This window comes from Dioscorea cayenensis, chromosome 19 (assembly GCF_009730915.1).
Source record: "Dioscorea cayenensis subsp. rotundata cultivar TDr96_F1 chromosome 19, TDr96_F1_v2_PseudoChromosome.rev07_lg8_w22 25.fasta, whole genome shotgun sequence".
In the NCBI taxonomy this organism is placed as follows: Eukaryota; Viridiplantae; Streptophyta; class Magnoliopsida; order Dioscoreales; family Dioscoreaceae; genus Dioscorea; species Dioscorea cayenensis.
In genome coordinates, this window is record NC_052489.1 from 1082075 (window position 1) to 1097133 (window position 15059).

General features: G+C 35.2%; 3 protein-coding genes across 5 annotated transcripts in view; all 3 read right to left on the reverse strand.

Annotated features, from left to right (window-relative positions):
• The window catches only part of LOC120283655 (DNA annealing helicase and endonuclease ZRANB3), a 12604-nt gene extending 6266 nt beyond the window's left edge, over nucleotides 1-6338 (reverse strand). The window contains exons 1-11 of the mRNA XM_039290365.1: nucleotides 6031-6338; nucleotides 5093-5446; nucleotides 4362-4494; nucleotides 3799-3974; nucleotides 3567-3640; nucleotides 3336-3371; nucleotides 3105-3195; nucleotides 2773-2832; nucleotides 1365-1590; nucleotides 847-1034; nucleotides 222-323 (exon numbers count right to left, since the gene is read on the reverse strand). Of these exons, the coding sequence (XP_039146299.1) occupies nucleotides 222-323; nucleotides 847-1034; nucleotides 1365-1590; nucleotides 2773-2832; nucleotides 3105-3195; nucleotides 3336-3371; nucleotides 3567-3640; nucleotides 3799-3974; nucleotides 4362-4494; nucleotides 5093-5446; nucleotides 6031-6333 (1743 nt within the window). The 5' untranslated portion in view covers nucleotides 6334-6338. The remainder of the gene's footprint in view (nucleotides 1-221; nucleotides 324-846; nucleotides 1035-1364; nucleotides 1591-2772; nucleotides 2833-3104; nucleotides 3196-3335; nucleotides 3372-3566; nucleotides 3641-3798; nucleotides 3975-4361; nucleotides 4495-5092; nucleotides 5447-6030) is intronic.
• A 650-nt stretch (nucleotides 6339-6988) lies between these two features.
• Nucleotides 6989-10737, reverse strand: LOC120250237 (EID1-like F-box protein 2). Of its 3 annotated transcripts, none has more exons than XM_039259031.1 (3): nucleotides 10622-10737; nucleotides 8404-9228; nucleotides 6989-7320 (listed from the first exon to the last, which is right to left on the reverse strand). In XM_039259031.1, the coding sequence occupies exon 2, from the start codon at nucleotides 9191-9193 to the stop codon at nucleotides 8423-8425; it is 771 nt and encodes a 256-aa protein (XP_039114965.1). In that variant the 5' UTR covers nucleotides 9194-9228; nucleotides 10622-10737; the 3' UTR covers nucleotides 6989-7320; nucleotides 8404-8422. The 3 variants fall into 3 exon arrangements, with proteins under 3 accessions (XP_039114965.1, XP_039114963.1, XP_039114964.1); XM_039259029.1 differs by having other exon boundaries at nucleotides 6989-7441; XM_039259030.1 differs by having other exon boundaries at nucleotides 6989-7530.
• A 716-nt stretch (nucleotides 10738-11453) lies between these two features.
• Nucleotides 11454-13636, reverse strand: LOC120250709. The gene is made up of 2 exons (XM_039259549.1): nucleotides 13532-13636; nucleotides 11454-12635 (listed from the first exon to the last, which is right to left on the reverse strand). Exon 2 carries the CDS (start codon nucleotides 12490-12492, stop codon nucleotides 11659-11661), a length of 834 nt encoding a protein of 277 aa, XP_039115483.1. The 5' UTR covers nucleotides 12493-12635; nucleotides 13532-13636; the 3' UTR covers nucleotides 11454-11658.
• Nucleotides 13637-15059: the final 1423 nt, after the last annotated feature.

Here is a 15059-nt window from a genome sequence, read left to right on the forward strand (position 1 = left end):
CATTTTCTGATGCAGATTTAGGCAGCTCCAAGAAAACAACATTTTGGGCAGAAGAGAAATCCAACCCAACACCCCCAGCAGTTATTCCAATAATTGCAATTTTGACCTGAAATATAATCAATAAACAATAGGTTCTAATGCAACAAGTTTCACAATGACAACCTCAAGGTTTTCCAGTTAATTTTATCATCAAGCTGATGAACAGAGGAGCAGAAGCAAACCTCTGATGATGAACGAAAAGCTTCAACTGCCATTTGCCTATCTCTAGCAACTGTGCTCCCATCAATTCGAACAAATTTGATCTCCTTCTCACATATAAATTCCTAAAAGGGTTCAACATGAAATTCTATGCTGTGAAATAGATAATGGAAAGTTCCTTTAAAAAAAATGGTGTGAAACAGGACATGGACCACAGTCTCATGATAAAACATAACCGAAAAGTTATTGTTAAAACCAGATAACCATGCAATTAGATGGATAGCAATTCTTGCTTTAGAAAAAATACCAAAAAGCTTTAAGTTTTAGAATGATTTTGCAGCTTTAACCATTGCTAATATTCCTTTCAAAAATTTAGTTCAATAAACACTTAACACTAAATTGCTTTATGACATCAGAACTCATATTGTTGCCTAGGAAACTACACTTCTTTTTCTTCTTCCTTTACACTTTGCTGATTGTATAGTAGTTCTGTTAAAAATTACTACCAGTAAAATTCTTAAAGCCACTCAATTGGAATAAAAGTAATGCCATTGAGGCAACAAGGGAGAATCATTGCATCATACAATGCTCACATGGTGCTAAAGAAATCAATGTTAACAACAAGAAATCCTATGCCATATGATTCACCTGTACTTCATCAAGGACCTTTAAATGATGACCAAAAATGATCATTTTCTGGGAATTGAGTCCAACTTCTAAAGTGCTTGCATCCTCTGGTTCTCTTAGTATAAAATGGTTAGAAAACCACTCTCGGAATCCTGATAGCTTTGCCAAGCCAATCTCCTTATCAGATAGACTTTTTAAAGTTCTGTTACCTGGAATAATCATATAAATAATTAAATGGGAGCACACAAGGTAACAACTATAGACATGACATCTAAGATAAAAAAGAATTTGAGGCTATAAAAGAAGAACAAAACCCAAAAAAAAAGGTAAAATCCACAGATAGTAGTATAAGTAAATTATGCACCACATAAAGGAGCTCAAAATGTCCATTAAAGCCTTCTTATAAATGGCAGTGAATTTTAGGTAACAACAAAAAATACACAATAGATATGCTGCAAAAAATCCTGACGATCAGTGAAGCAGATAACCTCACTGGTAACAGTAAAAAGTTGGTTTTCAAGCTTAAGTGAAGAAATAACCATGGCATGTGTTTAAATTGACCACTTTTGCATCTCCACCATCATCACTTTTGTGACAGCATTGATCTGTGATTGATTCATTCTGATTTTCTCTGCCCACAATAGCTTCTTGCACCTTGCTTGTTTTTGTTGCAAAAAGAATATCTGCTGCCTTCAGCATCAATCTAATAATTTGACGGCGCTTGGGAGGCAACTGGGCCAATACATGTTCTTTAAGCCGCCTTATCTATGGCATGAAACAGGTTGAGTACAGTAAGAAACCATAATACGAAGAAGAAGCCATATCATGAAAGATATCCAACAATCTCATAATAGGTATTCCAAACATTTTATCGCATGCTCTATTTTCTTCTGTTGTAATTTTTGTGTCAAAGGATGGAAAGTTTGTCTTCAGATATTCTAAAGGATACATTAGAAGGAAAATACAAACACTTCAATAAATGAAAAATAGATGGAACACACATAGCTTGAAATGATGTTTGTAAGAAGTTATATAGATATCACCAATGATAGAATGATCAACTACCACATGCGAGTACTATTAATCTATTACATATATCAATGAGAAATTTTATGTATAATATATGTATGGAACACACATAGCTTGAAATGATGTTTGTAAGAAGTTATATAGATATCACCAATGATAGAATGATCAACTACCACATGTGTGTACTATTACAAATATCAATGAGAAATTTTATGTATAATAAATGTATGGATCAAGTTTTTCAAGGAGTTCATTGTGTGCATTATCGCATTAGGAGGTAAACTTGTTGCACATAGTTCCCTATGTTGAAGCAAGAATCCTCAATCAATAAACATGTGTCAACACAAACTACAACACATCACCACAATCCAAGCTATTATGATTTCTCAACTCATAAGTTATTGAATACCACTAAAGCTTGAAGGTTTTATCCTCCAAGCAACACAGCTTCAGAGTCAAAACAAGAATCACATCAGTTACTACATGTCTATCCAAAAATGACAATAGCAATGTAGATTATTGTATGTACGCTTTTATCAGGTCAATAAGTTCATTTGAGCACGTATCACAAACTCATTCTGCAAGAAATGAAAAGCAGAATATCTAATCCTATGTTGATCAACATGTGAAAGTGCCGTGCCTTAATGGCCCAACTATGTTTCCTGTAGTAGAAAAGCCATAGATATCAAAACCCTAACAAGAATAAGAGCATGCAAATATAGCCAAGAGCAATGACCAAATTCATCTAGAACTTAATTTAGGTTTTGTTATTATTACAGAAAGCATATAGCAAGTCCACAAACATATTTATTTATAAAGGAATGAAACAACTCAAAGTTGCATGGAGAATCAGATACATGTCACAACTCTGCATTATAAACAAGCAAACACAAAATCAAATCAAGAGCAGAAAGGTACCATCAGGGTTTGCCGAAGTAATACATTTAACTCCTCAAAGCGAATGCCCTTTGAGAAATCCTGCAAGAAGCTTAGATGTTAGCTTTTAACACATTTCATGAACATTAATCCAAGAACCAAAAGCATAAAAGATAATAAGTAGAAAAATGCATGTCTATGCTAAAAACATGTGTATTGGTTGACATTAAACCCCACTTTAAACCCCACTTAGACTAATAAGTAGCACATATAACAAGCTAAGTTCTCTATTATGATAAGGGTGAAAAAAAGAACGTGTGCTAACAATAAACATCAAAATATTAACCAATATGTGAGTTTGAAGTGCAAATTACCTTGAAAATTTTCCCCTGGCAACCATGAACAAGTTTCATGGAACAATAATTTTTAGCATATTCATATTTGTCATCCCCCAATAAACGCGGCCTGAGGGAGGTAAACAGGGCAAATGTAATAGTTGCACAAGAACATAAAAATTTTATCTTCAAAAGAGAAAAAAAAAAAAGATTTTCACATAATAATAAAGACAGAAAAAGATAGAATAGATGGTTAAACAGAGAACTTACCATAAAATATTTACTTGATGATATATGTCGTAAGGCCTATGGTCACCTAGGAGAAATCAAAAGAAATATTAAAACTAAAAATGAATATCACATATAGAAATTGCAAGAAAAAAGTGTTCTAAAAGTGAGCATACAATACATTCTATACCAATAGCAAATGACACTAGAAAAGGAATCAAGTCAGAAAAATGGAAAGGGAAGCAAGAAACACCAAATCAATGCATAAATAACCTTGTCAAAGATGGTGTCCCTGATAGGAGAATGATGTGGTTGACCTTTGGTGCCAAATCAAGTATCGCTTTCGTCTAGGTTACACGAATGCAAGAACACCATTAGGAAGCATAATGCAAGAACACATCGTCGTAAGAGTACATAACTTAAGAAACTTAAGAAACTTAAAAATTATAGAAATACAAGAATGGGATAAAATTGGGAAATTCAAAGCTTTTTGCAGCCAAGATACCTCTCCTGATTCTGATGTTTTCTTTGTACATCGTATGTTGTGTGATTCATCAATGATCATAACTTCCCATCTTTTTTCTAGCATACTTTGCTGGAGACGGTTTAACATATTGTATGAAATAACTACCACTTTTGGATCTCTCTCCAACCGATCAAGATTATTTTGATGGCCAAATACTGAAAATCCAAAATCAACCATCAATATACACAGGTGGAAACCCAAGAGATAAACAGTATATTTATATCAATTTAAACTTATTTTAGAGAAGATGAACCAAGAAATAAATAAATAAATTGCTAGGAAAGATAAAAGGTCAATAAAAAATTAATTGTTCACATTCATCTAGCATAAATTCCTTATTCTCAGTATAAATTCAAATCCAATCAATTAACAAGATAAAAGTTCTGAGGTTTATCCCCAATCAAAATTAAGAGACAAACTCAGCAGCAAAGTATAATCACAATTTAGGGATGTCGCTAAATAATACTAATGTCACAAATGGCATACCCTGTGCCTCAATCCATGTTTTAAATATATATTACAAGGATAAAGTTGGATGATACCAAGATGGATATCCTTAGGTAGAAGAAAGGGAAGCCAGTGCTCTAATTCCTCAGCCCATGAATACCGCAGAACTGCTGGACAGACAACAAGCAAAGGACCAGCCTCCATAAAGCAGCATGCAATTGCGATTGCCTGGATATAAATAAAAAATAAAAAATAGAGCATACTAAAGTAAGCAAATTTCAAGTAAACTTCCCATATTATAAATCAAAAGGAATGACAAACCATGATAACCAACAAATTTTATGTGAGACAATATTAAAAACAAATAGCAAAGAATTAAGAATATGCAGCTAAAGTATAGTCTAGTCATTCATCAAGTAGGAACTTCCTTTTTCCCAGAGCTAATATTCACTACAACTATCAAGAAGTATATTTTCTAGTAGGCTATCAGCAAAAACTTGTGAAAAGTAACAATTTTGATGCTCTTCAATCGATAATACTCGTAATTCCTAAATTGCATCAACTTAATGAATCAAATCAAAGCATAACCCCGGTTGAATTCTAAAGCTAGCACCAACCCTAAACTATTAAAATTCATGTTAACCGGGTTTTATGGCAGGATTTTACTGAAAGGGGAATAGTACTAAATGCTGCTTAACCAAAGGAAACAACAAGATACAAATTCTTCTCAAAAGAACAAGTTCAGAGCGTGCACGGGAACCACAAAATGAAAATTTACATCTACAAGGAAACAAAATACAAAAAATGGAAGAGCAAAAGGCATTGCCTGAATAGTCTTTCCCAGGCCCATTTCATCTGCAATGAGGCAACGCCCACCTCTTTGAAGACCAAACTTTACACCATCTAACTGATATGGCAAGAGTGCATCCCTTAAGGAATTTGGTAGTGCTTTCAACAATTCATCAACTTTATCATCAGAGTAATGGCCATCCACACAAGGTTCCCAATGATCACGAATACAACATGAAAATTTCTCAACAACACTCCGCGTACGAAAAGGAACACCCTGCAACTGAACTCCTGGAATTTTCTTAAGGCAACCTGCAACTAATTCATAGTCCTTAAGCATATAAACACCTCTTTGACGACCCTGGCTCTCGATGCACCTGAATGGTACAACCTGGTATCCAAGAGAAGCAATTCAAACAGATGCAAGAAACACGTTAGCAAAATGACAAGAAACCCTTTTGCTGAAGGAAAATGGATCAAGAGCCATGACAAATAAGTAATAGATACAAATAAAATGAGGGGCGTGTGTTGTCAAGTAACTCAATAAGGACCAAGAAATCATACAGTGGTGATGAGGAGAAAAAAAAAAGATTAATAAAAGAATACAAAGGAAAAAAGTGCGATTCATGACAAACAGTATAACCGTATACAATATGCATCAAGAAACACCAAGAAGTTAAGGGAGAACCACCTAATAAAAGAAATGGAAACAAACACAAATTTTGAATAAAATTATGGTATCATAGCACCCAAATGGAATCTTGGAAGTGCCAAAAAGCAAGATAAAACTACAAAGAACCATAATATCAAAAGAAAAACAAAGAGCACTCTGAACAAAAAAGGAACAAAAAAATCATGCCAAGATTAGAAAAAGGGTTTACAGAACCTACAAGAAATCCAGTAACAAGAAGCAAAAGAGACCCTCAATACGACACAAAAAATGGATACTTTATTTGAAGTACTGCCAATCTGCACCTTATAGAGCGACTCCTCAATAATTCCGAAACACCAGGCATCACCGGGGAAGGGCAAACCCTGGAGGGGCTCGGGTGTCGCGGAGAACTCATCTGGTGAGCAGATCTCAAGGACTACTCGGAATGCGGCAGAGGGTACCGCCGACGAGTGGGTGGGACTGGGGATCTTGCGACACTTGAAGAGCCTCCAGGCGTCGTGGTTGACCAAGCCCGCCTCCTCAGCTCGCCGCCGCCTCTCGATCGCCGCCATCCGGTTCGCCTCCGCTCGCCGGCGCTGCTCCTCAGTGATCTCCATCAACGGCATCAGGGTTTGAGGAGGGATTTGAAGCTTTGGACCGTTGGAAAGCGATGAACTTATATATAGTTCTCTCTGCCTCGAGATCAGTATCTAGTTTGATATGCCTCGAGATTGGTGAAAATAATTCAAATTTAATGTATTATTTTCTCTCCCTGAAATTATGTTTAATAAAATCAATGTGGAAGCATTTTAATGATTAGATTTTTTGGATTAATGACTGAATTAGTTTTTTTTTTATATACAAAAATTATTTCAAGTATGATTAATCCAATCAATCAAATTTGATGGTTTTTATGAGTAATTGATTGAAAAGTAACATTAGAAATCAAATATAAATGAAAAAATTTTATTATACTGAATGATGCACTTTGACAATTTGCAGGTTATTTGAAAAATCAGAAAACTGAATTGCAATTGAGAATTCAATGAAGATGTCTTTCAAAACAAAACTAAAAACGAAGAAAAATTCGATATGATAGGAAAACAATATATGTCTGATAAAAAGCTACAAAACACAGTAAGTCCCGAGAACAAGAAAGCCGAGTCGACATGTGCTTAACAGAACGCGACAACCATGCCGAAACATTTCAAAGAATGCAATAGCTCAAATAATATGCAGCAATTGCAGACAAGAAGACCATTGCAGTAAAAATACTTGATATACATGAAACAACATCTCTTTCTTTCATACTCAAATCATTAAATCCAAGAGAGCTACATTTTACAAGTCACACTGAAAACTTGCAAAGACATAATGAAACTGACAATCTCAAGAGAGCAGCAAATGTTATCACAGTACATGAGTTGAGCATATTGTATACATTACTGGCTAGAGAACAGTACAAATAGCCATTACAGTCACAAAGGATCCTCACAAGTGGTGTTCTAATTCTTCGGTGTTGAGTATCAAAAAGATTAAAAGACTGAGAGACTGACCAACCGGTTTTGCATTCGCGTGCGAATAGAAGACACCCGTATATCCCGTCATAGAAACTATTGGATGAGAAAGTGAGGGGAGGTCACCATTCAAATGTGAAAGATTCCCGAGCAGTAAACCAATAAGATCGAAAATGAATACCACAAAGAGTTAAAAATTTCGACCAAACTTGAAAACCTGTACAAAAAATAGTTAGTGCAATAAATCAAGAAAGACGGCTAAAAGGTCTCCAAAATGTCAATGTAACACAAACTTGCAACCTACTCCTGCAAAACCAAAAGAGACAGAATGCAAGAAATTCAAGAAGCATGCCACTCTAATTCTAAAAATTATTAGCTACATAGGTTACTCATAGACATTTACATGGTTTTCTTTTGCTTTGAAGTTCAGATTAGAAAATTTCTATGGTAAACAACTATATATATATATATATATCAAATGAGATGTTTCCCTTGTCTATCACTGGACATACACTTGTCTCAAAATTAATTAATTCAAGGTTGAGCTTAGTTCATACTCAAAATTAGCTCAAATATTTTTGCTTGAGCTCAGCTCAAACTCGAGATTAGCTCTAATGTCTTAGCTCAAGCTCTGTTCAATTTTAATTAGAAAGCTTAAGCCCAGCTTGGTTCAGGTTGAAATCATAATCGAGTCAATTTTAATTTCAAGAGCTCCAGTGCAGTTCATTTTAGTTCAAAAATAAATGCTCATTTAAAACTTGAATTTTGTTTTATGTAACAAATAATATAAATCATATAATACTATAAATAAAATTTGCATTCCTTATCATGAAGTTATAAGGTATAGAAGTTAAAATTGTATAATAATTTATATTTGATAACATTACAATAATGAAATACAATACAATACAATATAATATGACACGGCACAACCCATTATCAATTTTGAGCTATCAACCCGGCTTTCAGTTCAAGTTTGATTGCCCGAAATTTTGACCCAAACTCACAAAAGGGTTTATCAATTGACAGCCAAATCTAAAATAACATTCACAATTTATGACTTTCAAACATAAAATTTGAATATACACCTGACGGCATAGATTTCATGAAACTTCATTAAAATACTATCCAGTGCCCGTCGGATATATAAAATAAAAAAGAATGTGTTTGAAAGTGCACCTGAGAAGCATAGCTGACTTCACTCCACATCAGATGGCTCCTCAGAATCAGTGAGCGGTAAGAGAGAGCATATCCCGAGCAAATGCCCGTTGAGGCATACATAGTACTCTGTGCAATCATTGTAAGCTCCTAACCTGGCGCATGCACTCTTTGGTATCATCTTTGCTTGCAGCATGTTCCACATCTTTGCTTTGCAATATGGGCACATTTCTGTTGGATGAAATTCCGCCTTCCTTTCAATAAGCATATGCTTAACTCTTGAAACTGAAAAGGACTTGAATACACCACGAAAGAATCCCACATCACCACGAAAGTATGAACCACTATCCTCGTCTCCCTGATCAAGATGCTCACAAGGGTCTGACACATATAATACATCGTTTTTGCATTGTGGCATAAGAAAACTTTTGCCTGAAGTCCTGGAAAACCTTGTCTTTTGAACGAAGTGGCCTTCAATGTTGATGCTGTTAAACAGACCATTCTTGCTACAGCCTGAACAAAAAATAAGAAGCTTCCCAAGTGCTTTCCAGTTTCCATCAACACTGTGACTTCCACAAGACTGTAGATCCTGCATCATCTTCGGTGCTCGCGTTCGGCAGAATTCTTTCCACAGGACCCGCTTAGCAATCTCATCAAACCATTTACATACACAGGATAGAGTCGCAATCATTCTCGGGTTCCAGTTTAGGTGTTGAAACACAAGAAAAATAACATCCTCGCTCAAATGGCCTTTAGTGCACAAGCAAGAGGATGAGTGAGTGCAACGATAATGCTTCGCAACCAGCATCATTTTAGCTGTGAAATCACTTCCTAGTTGGCCAAAACCTGTTATAATAGCAGATCACATCATCACTTGGCTAATTTCTTTGGTATGCCAAGATAAGACAGACATAGATGACATTAGTGAGAACAAAAGGCATTCACTTAAGCATTCTATAAAACCTTGGAAAAAAGAACCAAAAACAAATAAAACACTATTCCAACAGTAACAACTTAAAAAATATGAAAGTCAGATAAACTAAAATCTTCATTCATTACCATTTGTGTCTCACATTAATGAATCAGAGGAGCAATGAGAAAACAAAACATAGATAATTACAGAGAGTCATATAAAATGCAGCTTTGCCTTCCTTTACGAGGCTATTGAAAGAAGATAAAGGTTCAAAGAAAGCTAAAGCACAATATTAAAAAGGAACAAGCAAAGGATATTGCCAAATATCAATATAAATAAAATATCCTTGTTGCTTCCGGGTAACACAACTTCAGGGGAATTTTCATTCATTAACACAATGAATAATCCATATTTTACGAAGGCTCCATCTTCCAAAGTCCTGCCTTTTCAAAAACTCCAGAACTTCCCAGTATAATGAATAAACTACAGAACCACGCAACCCTCTCCTATGTCCTATGTTATGAAATTAAAGCCCTATACGGCTATATGTTAAAAATACTTATCTATGATGCATTTTCACTCTGCAAGAAAACACAAACATAATAGAAGATTGGTACTTCACAATTGCAAAACCAAAATAAAAAGTCAATTCATTTCTACTGGATTCCCCAATATATTTGTTGCATTGCAGTTGTAGAAAAAGGTCAAATTTTTCGACAAACACCAACATTTAAGTTGTGTATCCATTGATGGAAACCACTAGAACATTAAAAGGAAAAGGATAGGAAAATTATGCAAGGAAAATGAAAGAAAAATTAACCTTCATTCATTCATTTATTTATTTTTGCATTCAAACAAGAACAAGAAAATAACTTTTTCACAACATTTTCATGGAGCAACAAAATCAAAACAAATCCACCTATCATCCCACGAACACAAAGTAGATATCCATTCCCACACAAAAGATCTATCCTAAGACCTCCCCAATCAAACCAAACCCCTCCCCCGACCACCCATCCCCTTTGTTTATCAATTGAAATCCAATCCCATAACACCAACACTAAAAATTTCCAATTTAAACTCCAAAATAAACACATTTCTAATTCCACCCAACTCACCCCGCGGATTCACACAATGCATGCAAGATCGACATCCCAGTTTCTCCCACCCCAACCCATCCACAAAACTCAAATCAAAGCCCGAATAGATTGATTGACAAACAAAAAACCGCAAAAAAAAGTCCCAAAATAAACATTTTTCCCCCAAAAAAAAAAACACACAAGAGATTTTTTCTCAAAAAATAAACTTTCAAGTTAGAATCCTCACCAGAAGCCCAAAAAAAATCCCACTTTCTCTTCGAATACAATCACCATTCACTCTCTCTCTCTCTCTCTCTCTCTCTCTCAGAGAGAAGGAAACAAGAAGAAGATATTAGGGCTCGCATGGCGACAGAGAAAGCACAATTTTCTAAAAAAACCCTGACAGAAGCTAAAATAATGGAAAATACCACCCTACTCAATACACGCTACCGACCAGTTTTGTCGTTATCTTGAGGGCATTTTCGTCAGTTCAAAAGATTCCTCTTTCATATATCTTCAACACATCTCTAAAATTAATATTCACTTTAATTTTTATTAAAAGCAAAACTTTAAACCCATCTTTCTTTAAAGGGTAAAGTCCATATTTCCAAAAAAAAAAAATCATATTTTCAGAAGGATTAAAGATATAAAGTAAAAAAAATAAATTAAAAATATATATAAAGGAAAATATGATTTTTATGGAGGGTGCAGATGAAAATTTCCCATTTTTTTTCATTTTAGTCCATGAATTGCAAGTTCATTGCACCATAAGTTGTAGATAAGCATCATGAAAAACACATCCATCTGCAGCAATTGATTCTGCTGACTGAGAGTTACAGAGAGATGTTGTCCACTTGATGTTTGGAAGTGTCATCAGATGATGCAAGTTGATGTCCTTAACTTCAAACTGAAACAATGCAAGTGGTCATGCTTGTTCTTTATGAAAAGCTGACAAAGAAATTCACCTTGCAAGTTAGATCTCAGAAATGATATTAACAAGTTCAATTACCTGCAAAACATCGAGAATTTTTCGTATTTCTGGATCCAGTCAATGAAGAGAATTTTACATGGAAGAGCAATTGAAGTAAAACTAGCAGAAAAAGATATTTGATCACACACTTGATGACATTAGAGTTGTGGAATTTCTGAAATCCATAGCATTAAACACCACACTGATACAATATACAAAGATGGTAACAAGACCTTGTGGAATTCGACGAACCTTTTTTACTTTTCAATCACCAAACAGAAAGTTTCACGACAAATTGGACCGTTTACTCATTCTTAGGTGATGATTTCTCTAATGAGCCAGTCCAAACTGGGGTACGCAAAGTATAATATCAAGAAAGAAGGCAAAGCGAAGAGAATGGTGACGAGGACGTAAAGAGCTAAAATGGTGGCACTGGCGGGGATTGCGTACAATATGATGAGGAGGAAAATGATGATGAGCGGAAACTTAGCTGTTAGATTCACAAAGAAGGCCAAGGATTTACGAAGAGAAGAAGGAATCCTCTCAACATTTAAGTAGTTTGGCATGAGGTTGGCTTGGTCGGTGCTTGGATGAGGATGGTCTTGATGCACATATGGGGACCTTCGAAGATTATGGTGAAGAAGACTGCTGCTTCGTGGGGCCAATCCATTGTTTGAAGGTCCATTGTTTGAAGGCCAGACTGGCTGGTGGTCAGTGCAAAATAAAGAATGAGACCGCCCTCGGTCACTGGTCATACTCTCAACCATCCAGAGAAGGAAGAAGTTCTTCCGGGGAAACTTGAGGTTGCCCTTGTAAACAAGCCGGAATGACAATAAGTGACACCATGGGCAGGAAATGAAGAGAGGAAGCTGGATTGGAAGGCTCGGGAACTTGACAATGGCCCATTGAAGTCCAAGAACACAATTCTTGCAGAGCGTGTGGCCGCACCACAAGACATAAGGCACGTTCTCCACAATGTTGAATGATTCCCAGCATATAGGACATTCTAAACCCTCTTCCCTGCTAGTGCATGAAGAGACCTCATCATCAGAGCAATCAGGATTGGATGGACCTGGTTTTCCGGATTGTTTCTTGGGTCCAATACTTCCGGCAATGGCATTTGAAGCGAAGCTCCATACAGAGTTCATAGTTTACGGAAAAAAGGAATATGCTATCAATGCCACGCAGACCACAAGTAAAACTCAACTGAAATCATCAGAGTCTATCACCATAGCAGAAACTCAGCAGAAATGTAATCACTATGCTCCATCCACAAGCTTAGAATTGGAATCTGCAGAACAAAGACATTTGCAAAAGCTATAGATCACTGAGTGAATCACTTAATCTAAAAGCTATAGTATAGATCACTAGGTGAATCACTTAATCTAATGCTTATCTGACAAATTAAGATAAGAAATAGTTCTTTTTACCAATTTTCCAATTTCACACCATCCTTCTAAATTTCTAATGCCACACAAATTTCAGTATCCTATCATAATGTCCTTCCAAAACTAAAATCCTAAAGTATTATATCAGAATGTTAAGACCGTACTAACTAGTAACACAAATGGTATCACATTCCAGCTGCACTAGAGTGTGTCACATGAGCAAGTTAATACTAGAAACAGAGAGCTAGGAAAATCATAGAAAAAAAAACAAATTTATCCACTAATGGGGAAAAATAACACTCAGCTGAGAACAAACACCAAAAATTATAAGGTCCAAAAAAATGGTCATCACTCCCTAACAAATAATCACTGAATTGCTCCAAAACATAAGAACATTAACAGATCTGACATAGAAATTGCACTAAAAAAACTGCAATATGACATACATACCTAAAGCCATGAATCAAGTATGAAAAATTCAAAAAGATCAAACAAAATAACTCCTCAAATCCAACATTAATCTATAATCCAATAAATTCTTCCCAAAAAAAAAAAACCACAAACCTCCAATCGCCAACATAAAAACATCATCTTTCTACCAAAAACACCAGAAAATCATTCCCAAGAGAAAAGACATGTCCACAAACTCAACTAATCACAAAAACAAATCTTCAAAACTACAGATATAAAATCATCAAGAATCACCCCAAAAAAAACCGATTTTTCATTAAAAATCCTCCCTTTTCTCTCTATAAACAAAGAACACATCAAATAAAACCAGATCAGAAGATAATCTTACCAGATTCTTGGAAGAATAGCAGCAAAAGGTGAGATCAAAGAGAGCCGCCGAGGCCCACAGCCTCTCTCTCTCTCTCTCTTTCTCGCTCTCTCTCTAGTCCCCTGAAAACCAATAGATCTTTCAAGGCATTATATATAATGCCGGCTACTAAAAGTTTTAATTGCGATTTCGTACCTAAACTTTAGAAATTTTACTTAGAGCCCAAAATAGTCTGATTGAACTTACAATATTGTGGACCGTTTGATTTGGATCGAACGGTGGATTTAGCGGAGAATATCTTCTCTTTCTGAGCACTAGATGGAAATCTGGATCAGATTCCAAATAACTGACAAAACTTAATCGTCCTTTTACAGCTTACTCCTTTGAAAGATTCAAAATTTCTGTTGTACTTAAAAACCCATGGTCTTCAGGACCTGTCTGTAATTTTAAAATTTTTCAAGGGGCTTATAGTTATAAAGAACAAATAATTGATGCGATTTGGACATTTTGTATGTTGCCACATTGAAAAATGTTTTTGAATTTTAAATTTCGTTTTCATTATTTTTTATTTGGTCAAATATTTGTTTTTCTATTTTTCAAATTATTTAAAATTAAGATCAATTAATAAAAATAAGATCTTGAGACATAACCCAGAAATACTCACCCCGTATTTAAATTTAAGGGGTCTCGAGTTAGAACTTCTAAATTAGCAATACTGGAAAGATTTGTGTAAAGAGCACTCTCTCTCCATCAAAGTTGTTTTATAGGAGATTAGGGGTATAGCCCTGCATTTGGATTGGTTTTGAGAAAAGCCCGGAAGTGTTTTTATAAAAGCTCGCAAGCTTCCCGGGTTCAGTATCTATTTATATTGAACTTACGAAAAAGCGTCGTAAAAATAAGTTTAGCGACTAAGCATGTTTGGTCACTCTTCACTACGTAAAAGTCTAATCCGAAGCGGAAAATACGAAAAATGCTTAACTTACTCGGGAAAAATACTTTCGGAAGCGACTTCTACTAAAACTAAAAACACTTTAATAGTACAGTCCAAACAAGCGTCATAAAATGAGTCATGCTGGCATGAGCTACTAAAGATCGGCTCGATGCAGTGACTCGATTGATTTGACTTTTTCCGCAGCGAGGAGTTGAGCTCAAGCTACTCGTTTAATTTGGTAAGCCTGCCTCAAGCCTAAAAAATATTCAACTCGTGAGCCTCTCCAGCCTAAATGAGCTTCTATATATAAAATATTAAGAAATTAGTTATATTTAAATTATAAAAATACCTAACATAGTGTTTGGATTCAAAAGTCGAAGGGAAAGTAAAGGGAGAGAAGGAGAGGGAAAGTAAGGAAAAGGAAAGGACGGGTTCAACCCTTGTTTGGATAGATAAATTTTATGGAGGGAATCTTGTTTGGTTAACGAAGAGAAAGGAAAGGAAAAAACATATAATAATATGATTTACCAATTACTTATTTTTATTTAAACGCATGCATATAAATATCTCAAATAAATTCACACTTTAAACATAGTTTTTTTAATAAATATTAAAATT

Coding starts and splice junctions, on each gene's coding strand:
- LOC120250237 (XM_039259031.1), bottom strand. CDS start 9,193: ATGATGCTGGTTGCGAAGCATTATCGTTGCACTCACTCATCCTCTTGC.
- LOC120250709 (XM_039259549.1), bottom strand. CDS start 12,492: ATGAACTCTGTATGGAGCTTCGCTTCAAATGCCATTGCCGGAAGTATT.